The following is a 21,972-nucleotide window of genomic DNA, read 5'->3' as shown; positions in this document are numbered from 1 at the left end:
GATATAATTGATGGCCCACTCCTAATATTGTAACAGTGAAAGTGAAAGTGAAATTCGGAGTGTTTGTTAGGGTAATAGAGACAGGGCGCAACAACTAAAAATGACAAACGGACAGTATCGGACTAACAATGCAAATATCCTAGTAATCATGCTTGATACGACGTCTATCACTGAAGTATTCATACCAGCTACTGCCTTTCCTGCAATTGATGGCCCACTCCTAATATTGTAACAGTGAAAGTGAAAGTGAAATTTAGAGTGTTTGGAGTAGTGGAGACAGGGTGCAACAACTAAAAATGACAAACGGACAGTATCGGACTAACAATGCAAATTTCCTACTAATCATGCTTGATACGACGTCTATCACTTGAGTATTCATACCAGCGGTACTTGCAACCGGAATTAACAAAAAGTTCAAATTGAATTACATTCAGATTCAATTTGACGAGGCGTACCTATTTATGGATAACGTGTGAATGAGATCAAATTTCACAAAGCGTAGGAAGTAACCATATGCACTCGCATTCCGTTCTGGTTAGATTAAAGGGACAACTCGAAATAGATCAGGTACTAATCACACAGATAGTCACGTGAAGAGTATTAATTGCCATTTCCGAAAATTTATAATCCATGTTGGCAGCGCGAGAACAGCTGTGCCTGAGGCTTGTAAATATTCACTACAAAGGCCAAGGCGTCCTGTGTGCTTTATTAAAACAAGTTGAAAGAACGTTTGTTCATTCAGAAGAGATGTATTTATTTGAAATGTCAACATCCCTGCTTATTATGATTAAGTTCTAGGTTGTTTGAAGTTTTTAACCTCATATCGAATGTTTATATGAGTTTTTAAACCAAATTATTTGATAAAATATCATGAACACCAATGCTATGTAATGTCTACAGAACACTAAAGTGTATGTGATTATTTTGTAAACAGTGGAGAGACCCCTTGTCCTAGAAATACGCACAGTAATCTAATTAGGTTCATCAAGGTGTAATAACTAGGTCACATGGATGTATTGTTAGGTCATCTCACGTGGGAAACGAACTAACCCGACTTCATTATAATGGAACATAGTAACCCAATTGAACGTAGCTTGAACTTGGAACTGTCACTTGCAACCATCGATCTTTCATTGCATCTTTTTGCAGCATTAGCTGCTGATCGGTTTGCTGGAGATGAATGACTGATCTCTTTCGCTGTTTTCAATTGGAAACACAGAAACACCGCTAAGCTGTTAGCGTGGACAAACCTTGAATTATTTGGTTTTAGCATAGAAGGATACTCATGATCCGATAAGTATGCAAGTAAGGTTCCCTTGAAGGAACGGTTTTTGAGAATCATGCAATGCCTTTTTTCACAATACCCAACTAACTAATAAATCCAGCGTGGTGAGCTGGGGTACGGGAGCCAACTCATAAGACAATATCCATGCGCGGTTTTAAGCTGTCTTACTGAGTGAACACACGTCCTGTATCAAACATTCATTGGTCATGTGGTCTCACATTACGCAAGTGAGTTTGTTCAAAATTGCCTCTGTTCACCGAGCAGAAAATGGGTACCAGTTGGGATAAGTCATATGACTATTAACCATCGAGCCCATCAGAGGCAGCTTGGGCTATCCGGGGTAATTATGTCCTTCATCTTGTACGCGCTTTGAGCATGTACGAGTGGCCTTATTATTATTATTATTATTATTATTTCTAAACATACAATGACATAATACTAATAACTCAAGGATCAGTAGTTTCATGTGATGTTTGTATCGTACATGTCAACAGTGGCTCGACAGTGCAGTAGTTATTCCGAATAAACGATACGGAAACAGTCCTAATATGTAATAGATTGTACTCTCTGTATATCTATCTGGTCATCAAGTGGGACAAGTACAATTCGGTGATGGTCTTGGGCGTTAACAACATAGGGGAATCAAGACAGTGTGATTGTACAAATGCATGTTACAATCAGAACAACCCGTGAGGGTCCGGGTTATAATTGATCTTCGATAACGCATGCTTGTCCTAAGAGGTGACTAACAGGATCGGGTGGTCAGGCTCGCTGACTTGGTTGACACATGTCATCGTATCCCAGTTAGGTAGATCGATGTTCATGCTGTTGATCCCTGGATTGTCTGGTCCAGACCCGATTATTTACAGACCGCCGCTATAGCTGGAATATTGCTGAGTGCGGCGTTAAACTCACTCACAATCAGAACAACAGTGAATGTGTTTTTTTACGACTGCTTTGAGAGTTATCTCATCTCAGATTACAACAGCTAAATGAATTCTAATGATCTCGTAAGACCGAGTGTTTTCAGTTAGGTTCTGCAATTTGTTACCCGTGTAAATTTGCGTCTCTTTGCAGTGGTAGGATCCCTTGTTCTTCGTTTGAAAATCCGTTTCACATGGATCTTAACTTCAGATCTGACAGCAGTATTCCATTCTCTTTGGTAATAAAAATAATCGCTAATTTTGAATTTTTTTCTCATTCGCTGCCTAGACAATAATGGAAATACACTTCACTACGAACGATTTCCCTCTATCAATGCATACAATCAAGATTATCAACGTCCTCTCTATGCATCTTGTGGAACAGGTGGCCAGGATGTGTGATATCAGCATGCCATCTTACAAGGACGGTCATTTTACACACTTCTCACTCGTCATCTCGTCAATGGTGTCACTCTGAAACGTACCAGGAAATTGACAAATGGACTGAGAGAGGCACTGTGGTATTATAAGAATGCTTCAATGTTTGGAAGCTCAGACTGAATCTCCCATTTGTGTTTTTAACAATTACAAGTAATCCTATTACATGTGTGTTTGTGTTGGGGGTGACACCATCAAGAGCTTTCATTCATTGCCTCTCTATCCATCTTTCAGACATATTTTAGATGGATAGTCTGTCGCTGAGGAACATAATACTTTTTAATACACGCCGTTCACCAGCACATATTTCTACGAGCTGCTATATGGGATCCCAATCTGATTATGGATTCCATTGAAATACAAGGAAACGATGAGATATTGCAACATGATTACATTATTTGATTTGGAAATATATCAAATTTCACGAATGAATCTTAGCTCATTGTGTCGAAGTTGGATTGTGAGTCATTCACAGTACAAATACAATTTTATATTTTATTTCAGAATATCGTACGTACGTGATTAAATACAAAGCCATCATGCAATATTCTCAGGGAAAGAAAATTCCCCGTTTTCTGAACTTTCAGCACTTGTTGTAGTACACTCGACAAATCATGTTAATCTGTTAACTTAATTAGACAAGGATCTTTTCTTGTCACATCTAACGTCAGATGTCTCTCCTATTAAAAAGTTAATTTGAGGCAAAGTATGTGTGATATGGATTGGACCTTTACATTCCTTCAGTGACGGCGCTTCACTTACGAGGTTATAAACGAAGTAGACTACGGTAATGAAAAATGTGATAACGTCAATTCTGCTGATAACATCCCTAACCTCTCATTGATCTGTGTATTTTCAGAGATACTTACTACACCCCACTAACCCCCACCCACACCCCCTGTGACAAGAAGCAATGAATATACCTATTGCAAGTCATGAAGACGAAAGACATAAAGACATTATGAATTTATATCAAGCTTGACCTATGGCTCCCAAAGCTAATCAGTGCGTCGTTTTAAATGTTGCACATCCATTGCACCCTATAACTGTTTAACGTGCATGGCATATGTTTGTTTAACATTCTAATGATGTTAGTCAAACATGGCTTTGCAGATGTCACCTCAGGGAGATAACCAATACACAATACCGACATAATCCCTCCAAATACTTTCTTGGAGTACCTGGGTAGATTGGGTAGTGTACCATTATCAGGCTCCCCCTGGAATGTTACGTCATGCATACACATGTCACACACAACACATGGGGGCGGTGGGGTAGCCTAGTGGTTAAAGCTTTCGCTCGTCACGCCGAAGACCCGGGTTCGATTCCCAAATGGGTACAATGTGTGAAGCCCATTTCTGGTGTTCCCCGCCGTGATGTTTTCTGGAATAATGCTAAAAACGGCGTAAACCTTAACTCACGCACACAACACATGGATATTGTCTTGACTGAACACTGGAACACACTACAGATGCCCCTTGTATCTTCCACATGTGTCGTTCTGGATCGACTCGTAGTCTGGGTCAGCATCGCTGTACGTGTGACTGCAACAATGGGTTGAACGTATGCACATCTAATACGATTTCATAATGTCACTGGAAGTGATAAATATAGCCAAATGCAGAAGAGGTAGTGATGGTTTGATATCACTTATTCTTGTTAAATCTATTTTATATCTGTCACTGGTTTGCTTTTGAAGACAAATCTGTTTTGGGCCAAATTCAAAAGAGGTGATGGCGGTTAAACATCACTGATTCTTCTTAAATCTATTTTATGTCCGTCAGTTTTGCTTTTTAAGACAACTCTGTGTCTGACGATAATCGAGACTGAATATTTTCTGACATTGACATTTTGTAGTATAATTAGTAGCTAGGTATACACAAAAAACACGGAACAGTTTCTCAGCGCTATGTAATGCAAAGTAAAACAAGTGTTTGCCACTAATATGGCAATGTCCCCCGCCGCTAAAGAATGGAATATTTATAACACATTTACAAGTTTTTATAGGGGGGTCACATACAAGATGCCTGAAATGACTGGTGTCATCATAATCACCCAATGTAGGCTGTCGACATACTTGAAGACATTGGGTACAACAGTTGATGACGTACGTACGGACGGACGGACGTACAGACGCCGCTGAATACATAGTTCCACGTTCCGTGTTGCGGCGGGGGACAATTAAACTATTGGAATCAGATGAAGTGTTAAGTCGTTGAAGAGGACTTAATAGGCATACAAAGTAATATTTCGGTGGACAGATCAAACAATGGCATTTCTTTTCCTATGAATACGGTGACATAAGTTTGTTACCTCATCACGTGAGTTGAACGAAATAATGAAATAGATTAATTATTCCCAATAATGCATTGGGTGACAACTTATGTAAGGTTTTATTTTGTCCGCGTGTTTCCACCTTACCTTCGCAGAGTGGTACCCGTCTTGCTCAGGGAACCATCCTCAATGTAAAACTGGAACAAACGAGAAGTGGTTTCAATAGACATGAGAGTATGTTGGTAGTACCGTCAATGTAAAACTGGAACAAATGAGATGTGGATTCAATAGAAATGTGAGCACCTTACGTTAACTGAAATCGACACAGTAGTTTGTCTGTCTGAATTCCGTATTACTTTGAATAGTTACGTTGATCAGATCAACTATACATGTGAACTGCTTACAACTTCACTTAGATCAGCTAAACAGGTGAATTACTTAAATCTTTGATTAGATCAGCCATAAAGGGGAATTACTTAAAACTTTGAATAGATCAGCTATAAAGGGGAATTACGTAAAACGTTGATTAGATCAGCTAAATATGGGGATTACCTTAATTTTATACTTCTGATCAGATCAGTTATACATGTGAACTGCTTATTACCTTAATTCGATCAGATATACAGGTAAATTACGAAGTCTTAAAACTTCGATTAGATCAGCTGCAAAGTTTTTTTCACACATTGATTAGGTCAGCGATAAAGGGGAATTACATTAAGTGTGTATATTTATCAGTTCAGATTCACATGTGATATTACACTTCACATCACATCAAATATTACACTTCACATCACATCACATCACAACAGATCAGCTGTACGTATGTACTATTTCTAACTTTGGGTCTTCCGTTATACAAGTGAATTACTTAGTACTTTCATCTGACACGCTATGCTGGTAAAACACTTACAGTATTACTCTAATTACTCTATACAGGTGAGGTATGTATTACTTTTATCCGATTAGCTTTACAGATGAGTTACTCATTACTCTGATTCGATCCACATCACAGGTGAATTACTTGCCACTTTCATTACATTAGTTGGACAGGCTAATGACTCACTATTTCGCTCAGATCAGCAATGCTTGTGTACGGCCGTGCCTCTCGGTAGTCGCGGTCAACACTTGATCTAGCATAGCGCATGCGCTGCCCATTGTCATCCACCTTGGATGAAAGCACGGTGTTGGTGCAGTATAGTTGACTTAATAGCTTCCTGGACATGCGTAGTCTGGATATGAAATAGACATTCTTATGATTATGATGCTGCCTTCCGCATGATGTTTTGATGTCCATACGTGGTGAATCAGTACCTTTATTGAAAACATGTTTACAAAAGTATGTAATTATAATGTGTTTACATTTACAAATTAAGCACTTGTGTTCAGTTAGACATTAAAAGTACACTTCCACCATTTGAAGGAATTGGTTAAAGTAATTTAAGTTTGATTTACTAAACAGATGGATACGTTTCCATTTGATATCAAACCATTGTTGACATGATATCAAATTATTGTTGACATGATATCAAACCATTGTTGACATGATATCAAACCATTGTTGACGAGATATCAAACCATTGTTGACATGATATCAAACATTGTTGACATGATATCAAACCCTTGTTGACATGATATCAAACCCTTGTTGACATGATATCAAACCATTGTTGACATGATATCAAACCATTGTTAACATGATATCAAACCATTGTTGACGAGATAGAGTATTTTACTGTCCACAAGAGAAACACGAGCAATGTCTTACTTGACAGCCAACACAATGGCTACAACAACAGCAGCAACCATCAGGCCAGCCACCACGCCAACGACAAACGGATACACCTTGTTTATCTCAGTCTGGATCTGGTTGTTAAGTTCATCTGAGGAGAAGCAATTTCTTGTATCGGAGCCAACCTGACTGATTGTGATTACACATGTGCTGGAGACAAAGAGAAAATACACAGACCTTGAACAGAGTTCAGTGATGAGTGGAACTTGTAACTTAGGCTCATGCATTACGACTGTTGAGAACAAAGAGTAGCATGATCCGGCAGTGACAAACATAGTGTGGAAAAATAACTGTACTACACAAGGTTAGGAGAGGTGGGATTTAATCTCGTGTTTAGGGCTGTTGCACTAATTAAAATTAGGCAGATGATGGTTCAATTTCAGTCTCGGTTATTTTGTTAAACGCTGTGCACAGCAATATTCAAGCTATATGGTCCCGGTCTGTAAATAATCGAGTCTAGACCACACAATTGAGTGATCAACATCATGACCATCGATATACGAAACTGAGATACGATGACGTGTGTCAAACGAGCCTGACCACCCGATCCCATTAGTCGCCTTTTACGACAAGCATGGATTGCTGAAAACAATTCTAACATGGATCCTCACAGGTTATATGATGGTTCAATGGTACTGGATCAGTAAGTTGAAACGACCGTACTTTAACATTGATACCTCACTCAGACACAATGTTAGCCGTTTGACCCCATTACGTTTCTAGAGCCAGGCAGAGTGAAAACGAATACTATATTTCCACGTTTTCTGGTATGACACAGCCGGGAATATGACCACGGAGGAAGTTTGCGCTTGATGAACTATAATATATTCCCAGGGATAACAGACCTAGATTTTGATACAGATCCACTGTCCACCGCTGCGACAGTGAGGTTTATTACACGAGGAATTGTACTGTCAAGGTCATACTGGATGGAGATAACTCCAGACACTCTGTCCACGTGGAATATATCCTGCAATGTAACACGATCACGATAAAATGACATGCAGGCAAAATATCCAACATTATATAACAGACCAGTTTTTTAAGATATTTTGAGGATCAAATCGCATGCACAGTTTGCATTTGTCGGACATCAAGGTTTTAAGGGCGTCAGTTCGAATCCCAGTTTGCTCAAATTATATTTCCAAGTTTGTTAGCACCATACCTGTGAATTGAACCATTTCTGGCTTCCTCCCATATTAAGATTACACAGTGAGTGAGTGAGTGCACTACGCCGCTTTTAGCAATATTCCAGCAATATCACGGCGGGAGCAACCAGAAATGGGCTTAACACATTGTACCTACGTGGAGAATCGAACCCGGGTCTTCGGCGTGACGAGCGAACGCTTTAACCACTAGGCTACCCCACCGCCCCAAGATTACACAGCGTAGGATAATCGGAATACCGTCAAACTGGCGTAAAGCTAAATCTTGTGTCATCTAAGCAGCGGTGAGGTAGCCTAGTGGTTAAAGCGTTCTCTCATCACGCCCAAGCCCCGGAATTTGATTTCCCACATGGGTACAATGTGTGAAGTCCATTTCTTGTGTCCCTGCCGTCATATGCTGGATTATTGCTAAAAGTGGCGTAAGACTCATTCATGTAATCTAACGCAAATACACGCAGATTGTTAACAGCTTGAACTATACACCAGAGTACAGTCAATTGTTTCAATATAATCTCGGGGTTCTTGTGGCTTGATAATACATACCCGGACGTTACCGGACACAATGGAGTATGTAATGTTGTCGCCGTCTCCGTCATTTGCGTTGAACTCAGGGATAGGGATGGTTTGGTCCTGACGGGATGTTGAGGAGATGTTTGCTCCATATATGTCTAAACAAGGAATAAACATAATGCAACATGTGCTAAACGAATACGTAGTATAGTATATATTAAACATCTAATAAGTATTTCTATCATACAACCATTCAATGTCCAGAAAAAAAATAATAAATGCAACTCTATTTGATTCTGATCTGTTGTCCACACATTGGTCACTTTTGGTCAAATGTTCATGACATTTCATCTCAATACGTTTTCTATGCAGACATATTATGAAATACGTTGCAGTAAGCTAAGGCTAAAGGGTGGCTATACTGAGCTATACCGTAAGGTCACAGTGAGTAAAGAGTAAGTTTAGTTTTACGCCGCTTTTAGCAATATTCCAGCAATATCACGGCGGGGGGACACCGGAAATGGGCTTCACACATTGTACCCATGTGGGGACTCGAACCCGGGTCTTCGGCGTGACGAGCGAGCGCTTTAACCACTAGGCTAACCCACCGCCCCGTGTTCGATAGTATATTAAATGAGATGCTGAAGTGTTTTTGCTGTCAGAATGATATCTTTTCAAACAAACATTCACAAACTTTGCTTGTTCTAAAAGTCAAAATAGGATCAGATAATTAGATTCTAATAATTAGCAGTAACCGAACCAGCAATGACGTCAAAACGTACGCGAAACTTTAAATACGCCGATTAGTACTTGGCTTGTTCAACAAAGACCCCACCTCCCTTTAAGGTCACAACGATATAATAGACATGAAGAACAACGTTACCTTGTGTAAAGATTGGAGCGTGAGAGTTTCCCACCTGCGTGACATTTATGATAACAAGGGCGGACGTGGTTTGGTTCGTGAGCTGGTAAACGGACACACCCTGGAGTTTGGAGCCATCAGACACGCCTACCATCAGCTGATATTCGAGAAGACATTTCAAGATATGAAAATTACTGACGAGGTCATGATAAGGATATAGTGTGTGTTTTTTTTCTACCATGCACATTAATATTCTGTAAGGCAATCGAGTCTGGACCATACAATCTGGTGATACAGTTATGATTAGCATTGGTCTACGTAGTACGGATACGATGACATGCAACCAGGCATGTCAACGAGCATGACCAAATTAGTCGACTCTGACGAGAAGCAATAATCAAATTGCAAACCGAATGCCGATTCTATTTCGAATAACTAATAAAACGAAGGACATTTATTTTGTAAGGAAACAAGCAGAAAACCGAACTGAAGAGATGTTTGGTCCCGAGACATTTACAGTGACCCCCAACAAATAAAATCAAATTTATGTTTCAAACGATATTCTTTGCTTATAAGCAAATCAATTTCCGCAGTTCTTCATACCACACTAAATTCACAATTTTCTGGCTGGACCCTCACGTCCATAGATCACTTCATTGTCTGGTTTGTTTACAGGCCGCAGGCAGGAATACAGCTGTGCGACGTCAGCCAAACGCTACGGCTATTTCTTGGCAGATTTTGTGAATGGCGAGTGCTACTGGTAGGACGGGATATGCTTACCCTTTTGGCAAACACCTGGTGTCATCACTTATTTTCTGCGATGAATTTATATAATTATCGCAGCTATTTTCCCATTTACACCAAAAAAGTTCTGATGATGTGGAGACTGGTTAATTCTTTCACATTGACTTCTTATATTTACGCCCATGGTATTTGATATAAAGTATTTACTGAGCATATATTATCTTTGTAGTGTTACCGTTGACATTTATGGCCATTTTGAGAGAAATGTTGTCCGACAAGATTTCAGATATTAATATATAGTCCAGGAGGAGAATCTCAAAAGGGGCCTAGAAATAGGATTTCGTAGCCTCCCCAGTACTGATTTTGTTTGACACTATTTTCAGTTAGTATGATGTCTTGGGCTCATGAAAAGGCCTGTAATACTCTCAGATTGTGGTATCAGTTTTTTTTACAGGCCATTATATGTGGTGGGGGTCTGGGGGCATTTTCGTCACATTTGGTTTGCTGCCCGACAACACCTCAAAGTTAATCATTAATAGTTTTACTACTATCAATCTGATCACTTTCATTTTGACTTCTGTGCACTGCTAAAGGATGTAGAAATTATTTGACATAATTTTGTTTTGTAAAAAAAATCAAAATGGCCGCCATTATGGCCGCCATTTTGTTTTGTCGTGTTTTGCCTTCTCAGCACTTAAATCTACATAAAAATGTACACCGAATGTTTCCATTTACATCCAATGTTGATACTTTTGATGTGTTTTGACACTTGTTTCTCCTAGAATGATGGCTTGGGCACAAAACAAGTCATTTTGTATGGTCATAGCATGGTAATTTAATGTTTTACAGCTTATTCTTTGAGACAGGGGTATATTGGCATTTCTCAGACTTTTCATGGAAATGTGTCAGAGTGATTTATTTAATGGCAGTTAACATTATTTTTGTTACTAAAACAAGTTGTTTTTGTTTTCTCTTTACTTCTAGAGTGACGGCATGTTATTAGGAATGTTTACATATTACCCAGAATTCAAAATGGCCGCCATTGTAGTTTAACTACATATACTTAGTGGAGGACTAAATTTGTACTGATATGAAATCCAAACAAATCATTTGGTGTCTAATGTTTAATACAGTATAGGAATAGAGCTAAATTTCAATGATAAGGTCATTCAAAGCTGCACATTCCTAAAATATTTGATGAAATAACATTATCCAAAAGTGTTTGAAAACTATGCTTCATGGCCGATAACTACGTCTAAGCTTTGGTTGTAGGTATTCAAATTGTTCTATCAGATAACTCTTAATAATCACTTTTGATACATCCATAAGCTTGCAATTAACCCTCCTTTTCACTTTCTTTCATTTCATATGTTACTTCATGTCACAATCGGACCTGCAGAGATCCGGGTTAGAATTGATTTTCAATAACCCATGCTTGTCGTAAGAGGCAACTAACGGGATCTGGTAACGTTGTCAGGCTCGCTGACTGGGTTGACACATGTCATCGTATCTCAATTGCACAGATTGATGTTCATGCTGTTGATCCCTGGATTGTCTGGTCCAGACACGATTATTTACAGACTGCCGCCATATAGATGGAATATTGCTGAATGCAGTGTAAAACTAAACTCACTCACTCACTCACTCATGTCAGAATCGGAGTCATCTACTGGCAACAAGTAAAATGTGTTCGGGCAACAATCATCTGCCATACAAAAAGACATGCCTATGTGCACACTATATCATTCTTTCTGCTGGCATGCTGACTTTTTGCATTTACACGATGTCAGTTCAACCTATCCACGGGGAGCAGGATCTCTCGACATCAGAATAGGATAAGCTGACCATCACAAATGCTCCAACCATGGTCAACTGGTGAAGGGATGTTCATGATTGGTTGCAGAGACTGTTTCCAAACATGGACTTGGTAGTTGACTCTTTCAATGTGATGTTTTAGACTGTTGGATGTTGGTGGGAGGTTTTCATTCAATATCTTGTGTCATCTACAGACATCACTGGATTATTTGGTACATGGATAGAACTCACAAACTGGCCACAAGATATAATGAGTGTTTCTTGAACATCCAAATTGTCATCCATTTGTTGTGTGAAGCTTCTCATCCCTGGGCTTTACATCCTTTTTTTTGGAATCAATGTAGAAATGGTTTTCAGGTTCAGTCGATGTAAAGGTGACCACAAGTTTGTCCTGGGAAGAGTTCAATCGACTACTTATGATGTTATCCCTTTGCTCTGCCCCAATCTGTTTAACATGCAAGAGGCTGTGAATCATATCCTCTGGGACAACAACTCCACTTCCAATGTTCACAAGATGCAGACATCATTCATTTGGAAGATTGAATGGATTTGTCATCAACCCTGATGTGAACATGGACATTTCTAGTGTTCATTTTACAATGGCCCATTCAGATGGAACATTAAGAAAGAACATCAAAAGCGGTTTGTTAAATGAACTTTAAAAGCTTTTGGTCCTTCGCTGCTTATACTAGCAGAAGAGAGAATGTTGCCAGTTCATATAGTTGATGGAATGGCAAAATTGCAAATGTTCAGAAAGGGAGCTGCTTCCACATTTGGACACTTGGCTGATATGCATTGGGACAACTTCACTTCAGTTCTGAATCGAACAGACTGTATTAGAGTTGATGTTGTTTGGGACAGGTATGCCAGACAAGAGTAAATCAAAGCAGGGGAGCAAATCAAAAGAGGATCGCCAACGGCGCTAGAAGTCAAGAGTGTTGGCAAAAACAAACCACTGCCAAGACAATGGGGAAAAAAACACCAGCAGTCCTGTCAACAAGTCTAGTTTTGTAGCATGTATGAACGAACGATGGTGTTCTGTTTGTCCAGCCATGCTACCTGTTGGTAAAGCCTGAGTCACGCCAATGTAGTTCTTAGGACGTCCTGCCCTGTCCAAACAATAACTGTAAAGTGACCTCGAACGGGATAGAACATGTAACTTGTATAAATTACAATGCTAGTTTGATCATAAACAGTTCTCAGTACGTCTGTCTCGTTTTTACCCTGTCCTCAGACAGTTGGTGTTACGTTTAGAGTGGGTAAAATTGCCCGTTCACCCCGTGTGGACAACGTTTTCAAGCAGTCCAATCCTGTCCATAGTCACTTTATATCCCTTCTGAACTAAACCTATCTCGTTCTTAATGCGCACAACCCCGTTCTAACTCATTCTTCTAAACCAACTCATTTTCAGGCACTTCTTCCCATTCTCACTACTTTCTCACTCCGTTTCTAGTGTGTGCAATCGTAATAGCAATCACTTCCTGGTTCGATTTATATAAATACCCTGCCCATTCTTATTCCGTTCTCAGTTTCAAGGTAGAAACATTGACATCACCATGCCTCCAAGGAAGAAGGGTGAACATCTAATTTATAAAGGGGTCAATGCGTTCAAGAAGTTCATCAAACATGGGTGGGGTGATTCTCAAGAAGTTGTAGAAGGGCTCATGATCATCAAGGCGGAGCTCCTCCATCAGTTGATGATAATATCCCACAGCTATTCACCTCTCAGGTTTAAGCCAGTTCCTCACCCAACAAGTTCTTGTGTTTCCCTTCTTTCTTGCTCTACCAACTCATTGTACTCTTGCTCTGCTTCCGATAAAAATTACAGGAAACCAGCATTCAATTTTCTAACAGCTGCAAACTTGTTCATAGAAACTCTATCCCAAATGACGACCATGTTAAAAACGCATGTATATATACCCTACCTTGTCATATCGTAATGCACACAGTGTTGACATAGTAAGAACTGCATGAGAACTACATAAACATACTAACAACGAGTAGAACGTGATGAGAACCAACTGCAAACTGTTAGAACCGTGTACTACAAGTTTCTTCAGTACGATTCATTTTGTTTTGAACATATTTGCTTGGAATAACGACTAACTAGAGTTCAGTAGAGTTCTGCAAACGGGATGGACCAGGTGGAAACTGTGTACAAACGTATTGCAATTGATGCCGGACTGCACTTCGTCCTCACACATACCCAGTAAAATTGAAGCGCCGCGATTCCGTTCGTAGTATGGCAATTCCGTTCTTAGTATGGCAATCTCATTTTAAGTACGTTATTACTCCGTCCCATTTTAGAACGTGTAGAACGTTCGACATGGGGAATTGACTTACATAAGTCCTCTGAAAATCACCAACAAACATTGACACAATTGACATTGACATTCAAAAAGGATGTAAAGCCCAGGGATGAGAAGCTTCACACAACAAATGGATGACAATTTGGATGTTCAAGAAACACTCATTATATCTTGTGGCCAGTTTGTGAGTTCTATCCATGTACCAAATAATCCAGTGATGTCTGTAGATGACACAAGATATTGAATGAAAACCTCCCACCAACATCCAACAGTCTAAAACATCACATTGAAAGAGTCAACTACCAAGTCCATGTTTGGAAACAGTCTCTGCAACCAATCATGAACATCCCTTCACCAGTTGACCATGGTTGGAGCATGTGTGATGGTCAGCTATTCTGATGTCGAGAGATCCTGCTCCCCGTGGATAGGTTGAACTGACATCGTGTAAATGCAAAAAGTCAGCATGCCAGCAGAAAGAATGATATAGTGTGCACATAGGCATGTCTTTTTGTATGGCAGATGATTGTTGCCCGAACACATTTTACTTGTTGCCAGTAGATGACTCCGATTCTGACATGAGTGAGTGAGTGAGTGAGTTTAGTTTTACACTGCATTCAGCAATATTCCATCTATATGGCGGCAGTCTGTAAATAATCGTGTCTGGACCAGACAATCCAGGGATCAACAGCATGAACATCAATCTGTGCAATTGAGATACGATGACATGTGTCAACCCAGTCAGCGAGCCTGACAACATTACCAGATCCTGTTAGTTGCCTCTTACGACAAGCATGGGTTATTGAAGATCAATTCTAACCCGGATCTCTGCAGGTCCGATTGTGACATGAAGTAACATATGAAATGAAAGAAAGTGAAAAGGAGGGTTAATTGCAAGCTTATGGATGTATCAAAAGTGATTAAGAGTTATCTGATAGAACAATTTGAATACCTACAACCAAAGCTTAGACGTAGTTATCGGCCATGAAGCATAGTTTTCAAACACTTTTGGATAATGTTATTTCATCATATATTTTAGGAGTGTGAAGCTTTGAATGACCCTATCATTGAAATTTAGCTCTATTCCTATACTGTATTAAACATTAGACACCAAATGATTTGTTTGGATTTCATATCAGTACAAATTTAGTCCTCCACTAAGTATATGTAGTTAAACTACAATGGCGGCCATTTTGAATTCTGGGTAATATGTAAACATTCCTAATAACATGCCGTCACTCTAGAAGTAAAGAGAAAACAAAACAACTTGTTTTAGTAACAAAATATATTGTTAACTGCCATTAAATAAATCACTCTGACACATTTCCATGAAAAGTCTGAGAAATGCCAAAATACCCCTGTCTCAAAGAATAAGCTGTAAAACATTAAATTACCATGCTATGACCATACAAAATGACTTGTTTTGTGCCCAAGCCATCATTCTAGGAGAAACAAGTGTCAAAACACATCAAAAGTATCAACATTGGATGTAAATGGAAACATTCGGTGTACATTTTATGTAGATTTAAGTGCTGAGAAGGCAAAACACGACAAAACAAAATGGCGGCCATAATGGCGGCCATTTTGATTTTTTTTACAAAACAAAATTATGTCAAATAATTTCTACATCCTTTAGCAGTGCACAGAAGTCAAAATGAAAGTGATCAGATTGATAGTAGTAAAACTATTAATGATTAACTTTGAGGTGTTGTCGGGCAGCAAACCAAATGTGACGAAAATGCCCCCAGACCCCCACCACATATAATGGCCTGTAAAAAACTGATACCACAATCTGAGAGTATTACAGGCCTTTTCATGAGCCCAAGACATCATACTAACTGAAAATAGTGTCAAACAAAATCAGTACTGGGGAGGCTACGATTTGAAATTTTTCAGCTGCCTCCTCCTGGACTAATAGACATGTAATCTGCAAATCCACATGTAATCTGCAACGGTTGGTTGTTTTGTCTGTACGGAATAGTATTACTACAAAACAGTCATTAAATTCCTGTTCAAATGTATGGTCAACATGAAAATTATTGCAGGTATTCATAATGGGCAAAAATGTGGTACTGAACGCTGATCATGACATATGATGGTAATATGCATATCCCCGTCAAATGGCCCTTACCTGTATTGTGTAGAACTCAACTCCGTGCTTGACCAACGGTTCTTTAACTGTAAGCACACCGGAGGAGTCCAACGAGATGCTCCTATTGGCTATAATCGGTCTGTACACTGCGGACGACGTTGCGGGGTCGTCGGGGTCAAAGGATGCAATTCGGCCAATCACGCTACCCACGTGAGCTGTCTGATGGAAAACGATAATGTCAAGTAACTAGAAGTGTTCTGTTAAAATTATACCAAAACGGCAGTCTGTATTTGGAAGTAATTTGAGAGTAAACATATGCGATTCATTGCAGATCATTAAAATAAATATTTATTGATAGCAACTGATCAATGAAGTACTGAGTGTCGTTAAGTGTTGCAAAATGACGTTCTTATGCACGTTATACTGCGTTAAACGGAGGTTCGAAACGATAGCACCACACACGACTGAATAGCTGTTGGACTAAACCTCCAGGCAGAAATAATCTTTCCCGGAAACTGATCGTCTTCATGTGTTTGCAGAACCAAATAATGACATTACGTAGTTTGAGTGCTTATAGCACACAGGATGCACTTCAAGCACATTGGTTTCAACTTAACTTAATATTTGCCGTAATATCTAAAGCAGCTTATAATGTGAGAAACATGTCCCTAATGTTCTCATGAGTAGACTGATGACACGCCAGTGTGCAAATAGCGGCATTATTTGTTTTTGAGGCCATTTAAAGCATTTGCCATCTAAAACTCTGGGCTCTATCCAGCCTTTTATTCGTTATCCTAGCAAATACCAAACCGTTCACATGTGATACTGTCACCATCTTCCCGATGGAAGAGGTAAACTGACTGGAAATGAGGAATTACCTATGGGATTTTACTTTATAGTCAGTTATCAAATATCATTTCAATATGACACTAAATTAAACATTGAAACATCAGCGTCAAGTGATCAACGTCAGCCTCCAGATGAATTCCTTTACATTAATCTCACAGATTTTCATCCCCTATACGTTTTGCGTCAATTAATACCAATACATAGCGTCAGGTCATTTTGTCAATTTTATATGTTTGCTTATTCGCTTATGGAACCATATTACAATGAATTGCTGCACCACCTGATTAATGACAAATGTCTGTTTTTGTTGCCTTGATGTGAATATGGGTACGTTGTCATTGATGTCATCTACAGTGACGTTGATGACGGCAGTGTCCATGCTGGTTGGAGACATTCCTTCCGTCACCGTGACGTACAGTGGTATGGAGCCCCCCGTCACCTCCCGGTCTACTGGCCGCATCTGACTCACCATCCCGTTGAAGTTGTTGATACGGAAGTAGTGGGAGAACTCTGCCCAGGAGGGAGAGGGAGTGAGTATGGTTTTATGCCACTTTTAGCAATATTTCAGTAATAACAAATCATTATCACACCAGAAATGGGCTTAACGCATTGTACATATGTGGGGAATCGAACCCGGGGCTTCAGCGTGACGAGTAGACGCTTTAACCATAAGGCTTCCCCACCGACCTTGACCAGTAGAGATGCAACCCAACTCTGCAGGTTGTTATCAGTGAGATCATTGTGAAGCCAATTTCCAGTCTCGACGTTGTAATTGCGGTTCTGACACTGATACCCTGCACTTTCTGATCCGGGAAGATTGAACTAGAACTTGAGAAGGCTTTTAAGTGAAGCGATGCTACACACTACAGTGTGTAGTCGAGACCTAGCTTATCTAGCAACACAATCATGGACATCAGTTGTCCTGATCTTGTTCTGAAAAGGCCAGGTCACATTAAGGTCATAATGATTACCTGCTATTCGGAATCAACTCAGCCCTTTACCTAAGATAATTCAAAACGACGACGAACCTTTTTGAAAGAGAAACATTGCCGTCACTAATAGATTCACCATTTCTCTGGTTAGCTCAACTGATACAAAAAGCCTACAATCATTCTTTATGTTATTTATTAGTTTGGCGCTCCAATAGTTTGTGACTTGTCAATGTCTGCCCTGTATACTATTAAAATCCTTAAATTTCCGAACGAAATATTTTAATATACTACTCCTTTGTTTGAATAGGAGACACAAAACAAAATTACTCTGCCAAGTTCTTCTGATGTCAGACCTTATAATGATTCTGTAATAACTGATACATCCTGACCCATCAATACAGAACTGCATCAATGCTTGATATATCTACCTCTGCTAAGGATCTTTAAATTGTTCTGCTTAACGCAATACTCTCATTCAATGCACTGCTTTGGAAATATAGACACTTTTGTACTCGGTTGCTCGTAGCATAATGTGCACAATGTAGTGTTTCGAGGCAGTGTAACATATGTCTCAACAATGCTGTAACTGTATTACATCCTTTTTGCTGAGATTCAGTAGAAGTTCATGTTATTTTGTTTTAACAGTATTTAGTTTTGAGGTACGTGTTATTGATGTAAGAATGGTGTGGAAGTGTGTGTATTGATGCTTTGGAGTTAGGTGTAGTTAGTAAGCAGAGCAGCTTTAGAATGATTCAGCATAGATTAGAAGTTTCTGGACTGACTGACTGACTGAGTTTGGTTTTACGCCGCAATATTCAAGCAACATCACGGCGGGGGACACCAGAAATGGGCTTCACACATTGTACACATGTGGGGATTCGAACCCGGGTCTTCGGCGTGACGGAAGAAGTTTCTGGAAGGTATGTCGACTATATGTGGGCAAGCACGAGACTCTTTCCCCGCGCATTACATCAAGACCAGGCTATGTCTCTGGTAGCCTAGGTGGTATTTGGTTGGATGGTTTGTTGTTCAAAGCCGCAATCAGCAATGTTCCAGTTATATGGCGGTGGTCTGTAAATAATCGAGTCTGAACCAGATAATCCAGTGATCAACAGCATGATCTCTGTAGGACGTGAGACCAGTCTTGCTGTTACCACTCCTTTTGTATTTAATACTGCCTTTGTAACTGTACCGTCACTGAATGTGGTACTGCCATCCAATTGTGTAACATCATCGTAATTACTTTGTAGTAATATAAATTGATTTGTATACAAGACATACTGGTAATGGAAGTCGTAATTGAGCACCACTTCGATCCTGTGTCTTGCTTTCATATTGAACTCTGTTACCTGTGGATTTTAGGGATAACTAATAATAATTGCAATTTGGAACTCGACAGGTAACGAAAGTCGAGATTAATGTAGAACTATAGTATTTAGATCCTCACGTCCAGCCTGCAGTGAGTATACGTATCTCCGACTGCTGACGGTTCCTTGGCTGTAGTGATGTCCTGTTGCAACAACCTGCACAATATCACTCACTGGGTCGGCCTCCTCCTGGACTGTTGCTGTATATCGAGGTTTTACAAACCGTGCCCGAATGTTGCCATAAATGCCTACAACCACCTGTAAATATCGTGATAAAACATATTTATTGAAATGTATACTTAGTTTATTTCTTTCATATATAATGTAAAACTGAAACAGCTTTGGATACTCTAGGGTTGTGCTAGTTCTTGTTACATAGTGGTATATTCAATTTTACGTACGTAACTGGGAGTGTACGCTGTTAACGTACGTATGCGTTGGTGTTCGCTGTGAACGTACGTATGTGGAAGCGTTAAATGCCTTTGTATGTATACGCACTCTAGAAGTATTCAGTGCTGATCCACGTATGCGGTATGTCCGCTGTTAATGTACATATGCGGGGGTGTTCGCTGTTAACGTACAGCTGTACACGTAAGTGTTCAGTGCTGAAGTACGTATGCGGAATAAGTTAAGTGCCTTGTATGAGATAGTGTTTATTGCTTACTTACGTGTACAGAGTTATTCAGAGGGGCGTCGAACTGTGGCATGTCTACTGCAACGATAGTCAGTGTCACTACCGGAGGCAAGGCCCAGAGAGGATGTTGGACGGTTATATTCCCGGAAAGGGCATCAACGCTGAAATACCTTCCTGTTAACAAACAATCCACAGTCATTTGAGGGTCAGGAGTGCCTAAGTCTCATTTAAGTAGATATTAAATACTTCACCCGTGATGGTCCGGGTTAGAATTGGTCTTAAGCAACCCATTCGTAACTTCTTTGAGTGACATTTTAGAAGGTGGGAGGTACAACATAGAACAAACTTCTTGTACCGCTGTCAAGCAGGAATGGAGTTCCTTAAAGACGTTATCCATAAAGTTTGTTCTATATTGAACCCAGGCTTGGAGGCGACTAACGGGATCAGGTGGTCAGGTGGTAGATCGATGCTCATGCTGTTGACCACTGGATTGTCTGGTCCAGACTGGATTATTTACAGAGGTTCGCCATATAGGAGGAATATTGGTGAGTGCGACGTTAAACAAAAAAGAAACAAAACATAATAATACTCAGTAAGTCATTCTGAAACAAATATGAAAATAGCGTAAACAGTTGATATTTTGGATGGTTCCCGTTTGCTGATCACATCCAGCACAAGTAAAGGCTTGAATGAGTTGAGTATAACACCGACCTGATCATTATTTCAGTTACATCACGACATGTCCCTTCGGGCTCAGGAAACATAATCAAACATCGAGGGTCAACCCATGGGCCCCGAGGGACCAGTGAACAACGTATTTATCTTACCGAACACCTCAATGGTAATTATGAACTGTTTGAAGCACGGGTATCGGATCATAGTATGAAGTACCAGACGACAAGACAAAGAAAACAAATTTAAAGTTATCTCCCTTCCATCAATTTGCATTCGCAAAACATTGGTAATTTCCGTGCACCATACGTGATTCAATGTTATTCGAGATAAAGAATTAAGACTACGAAGTATCAAATGGGTTTGGCGTTCTCAGTTGGGCACATAGAAAATGTTTCTCGCTTGTAAGCGGGGTACATGGAAAATAATAGAAGAGCGCTCAGCCAATCAGAAAACGACATTTATGCGTGAGGCAAGATAACACACATGCCATCTTGATGTGAGAGAAAAGCCCAAAATAATACAAGCCTGACAGATTAACTACTTTGTGGAAAGCCCAAGGCGTCTAAATATTCTGTACGAAGTTGCATCCACTGGGCACGGCCGAAACCTGCCATCACCACGCACGCTATCCTGGTCAACGTCCTGAAACATTCTGGTTTTCTTCTGTCATTGCTCTGACATTCTGTTGTATAACGGAAATGCACTTTAAAGCTGCTTGACAGGAAGAGTGCCCCAGTGAGTGACAACGACCGAAAACTAACGTAGGTTAGGTTAACACACTTTAATCTGTGATCGTCAACACAACAATCGCCGGGGAGGAACCACCGGAAACACGAGGTCGCCACGAAATAGGGTTTTCCCAACAACTGCTGGCAACAAACATAACGTGAAGGGCCTGTACTGGCGCAACTTCCTTTTCTCTTGTATTATGAGAAGTGGAAACATATATCATAAAACAGGGGAAATGCTGATGATACTGCATTCATCAGGGCACATAACGTTCATGTGAAGAAGTCAATACGGATAATCCGTCACAATTTACGTGGAAATATCAAATGTCCATGTAACAGTCGTCAAAGCATCTGGGAGGTTTTCTGAGTCTCTGTGGCCACTTTGACTGCGCATCTTCCTCCTGATAAGAAGCATAGTTGGGAGTCTCACGAGGAGATGTAGGCTCAGCTTCAGCACTGGGGGGATCTTGATTGTCCGAGGATGGTTGACAGGGTGTGTAGTCGATAGTATGGAGCCGTGCGGGGGTGGAGAGTTCTACGGGTACTGCTGGTAATCTAGGCGGTGATCTTTTGTTGCCAG

General features: G+C 40.0%; 1 protein-coding gene across 1 annotated transcript in view; it reads right to left on the bottom strand.

The window, feature by feature from the left end:
• Positions 1 to 3,600: 3,600 nt before the first annotated feature.
• Positions 3,601 to 21,972, bottom strand: part of LOC124259600 (protein dachsous-like) — a 32,293-nt gene continuing 13,921 nt past the window's right edge. The window contains exons 10-20 of the mRNA XM_046693758.1: positions 20,021 to 20,160; positions 19,433 to 19,610; positions 17,334 to 17,563; positions 16,244 to 16,423; positions 9,269 to 9,404; positions 8,419 to 8,543; positions 7,555 to 7,679; positions 6,686 to 6,859; positions 5,984 to 6,149; positions 5,068 to 5,117; positions 3,601 to 4,190 (exon numbers count right to left, since the gene is read on the bottom strand). Of these exons, the coding sequence (XP_046549714.1) occupies positions 4,112 to 4,190; positions 5,068 to 5,117; positions 5,984 to 6,149; positions 6,686 to 6,859; positions 7,555 to 7,679; positions 8,419 to 8,543; positions 9,269 to 9,404; positions 16,244 to 16,423; positions 17,334 to 17,563; positions 19,433 to 19,610; positions 20,021 to 20,160 (1,583 nt within the window). The 3' untranslated portion in view covers positions 3,601 to 4,111. The remainder of the gene's footprint in view (positions 4,191 to 5,067; positions 5,118 to 5,983; positions 6,150 to 6,685; positions 6,860 to 7,554; positions 7,680 to 8,418; positions 8,544 to 9,268; positions 9,405 to 16,243; positions 16,424 to 17,333; positions 17,564 to 19,432; positions 19,611 to 20,020; positions 20,161 to 21,972) is intronic.

The sequence above is a fragment of the Haliotis rubra genome, unplaced genomic scaffold, assembly GCF_003918875.1.
Source record: "Haliotis rubra isolate DU_JTF1 unplaced genomic scaffold, ASM391887v1 Scf73, whole genome shotgun sequence".
Lineage (NCBI taxonomy): Eukaryota > Metazoa > Mollusca > Gastropoda > Lepetellida > Haliotidae > Haliotis > Haliotis rubra.
Note: the sequence above shows the minus strand (reverse complement) of the source record. Positions and strands in the feature narration are given on the sequence as shown.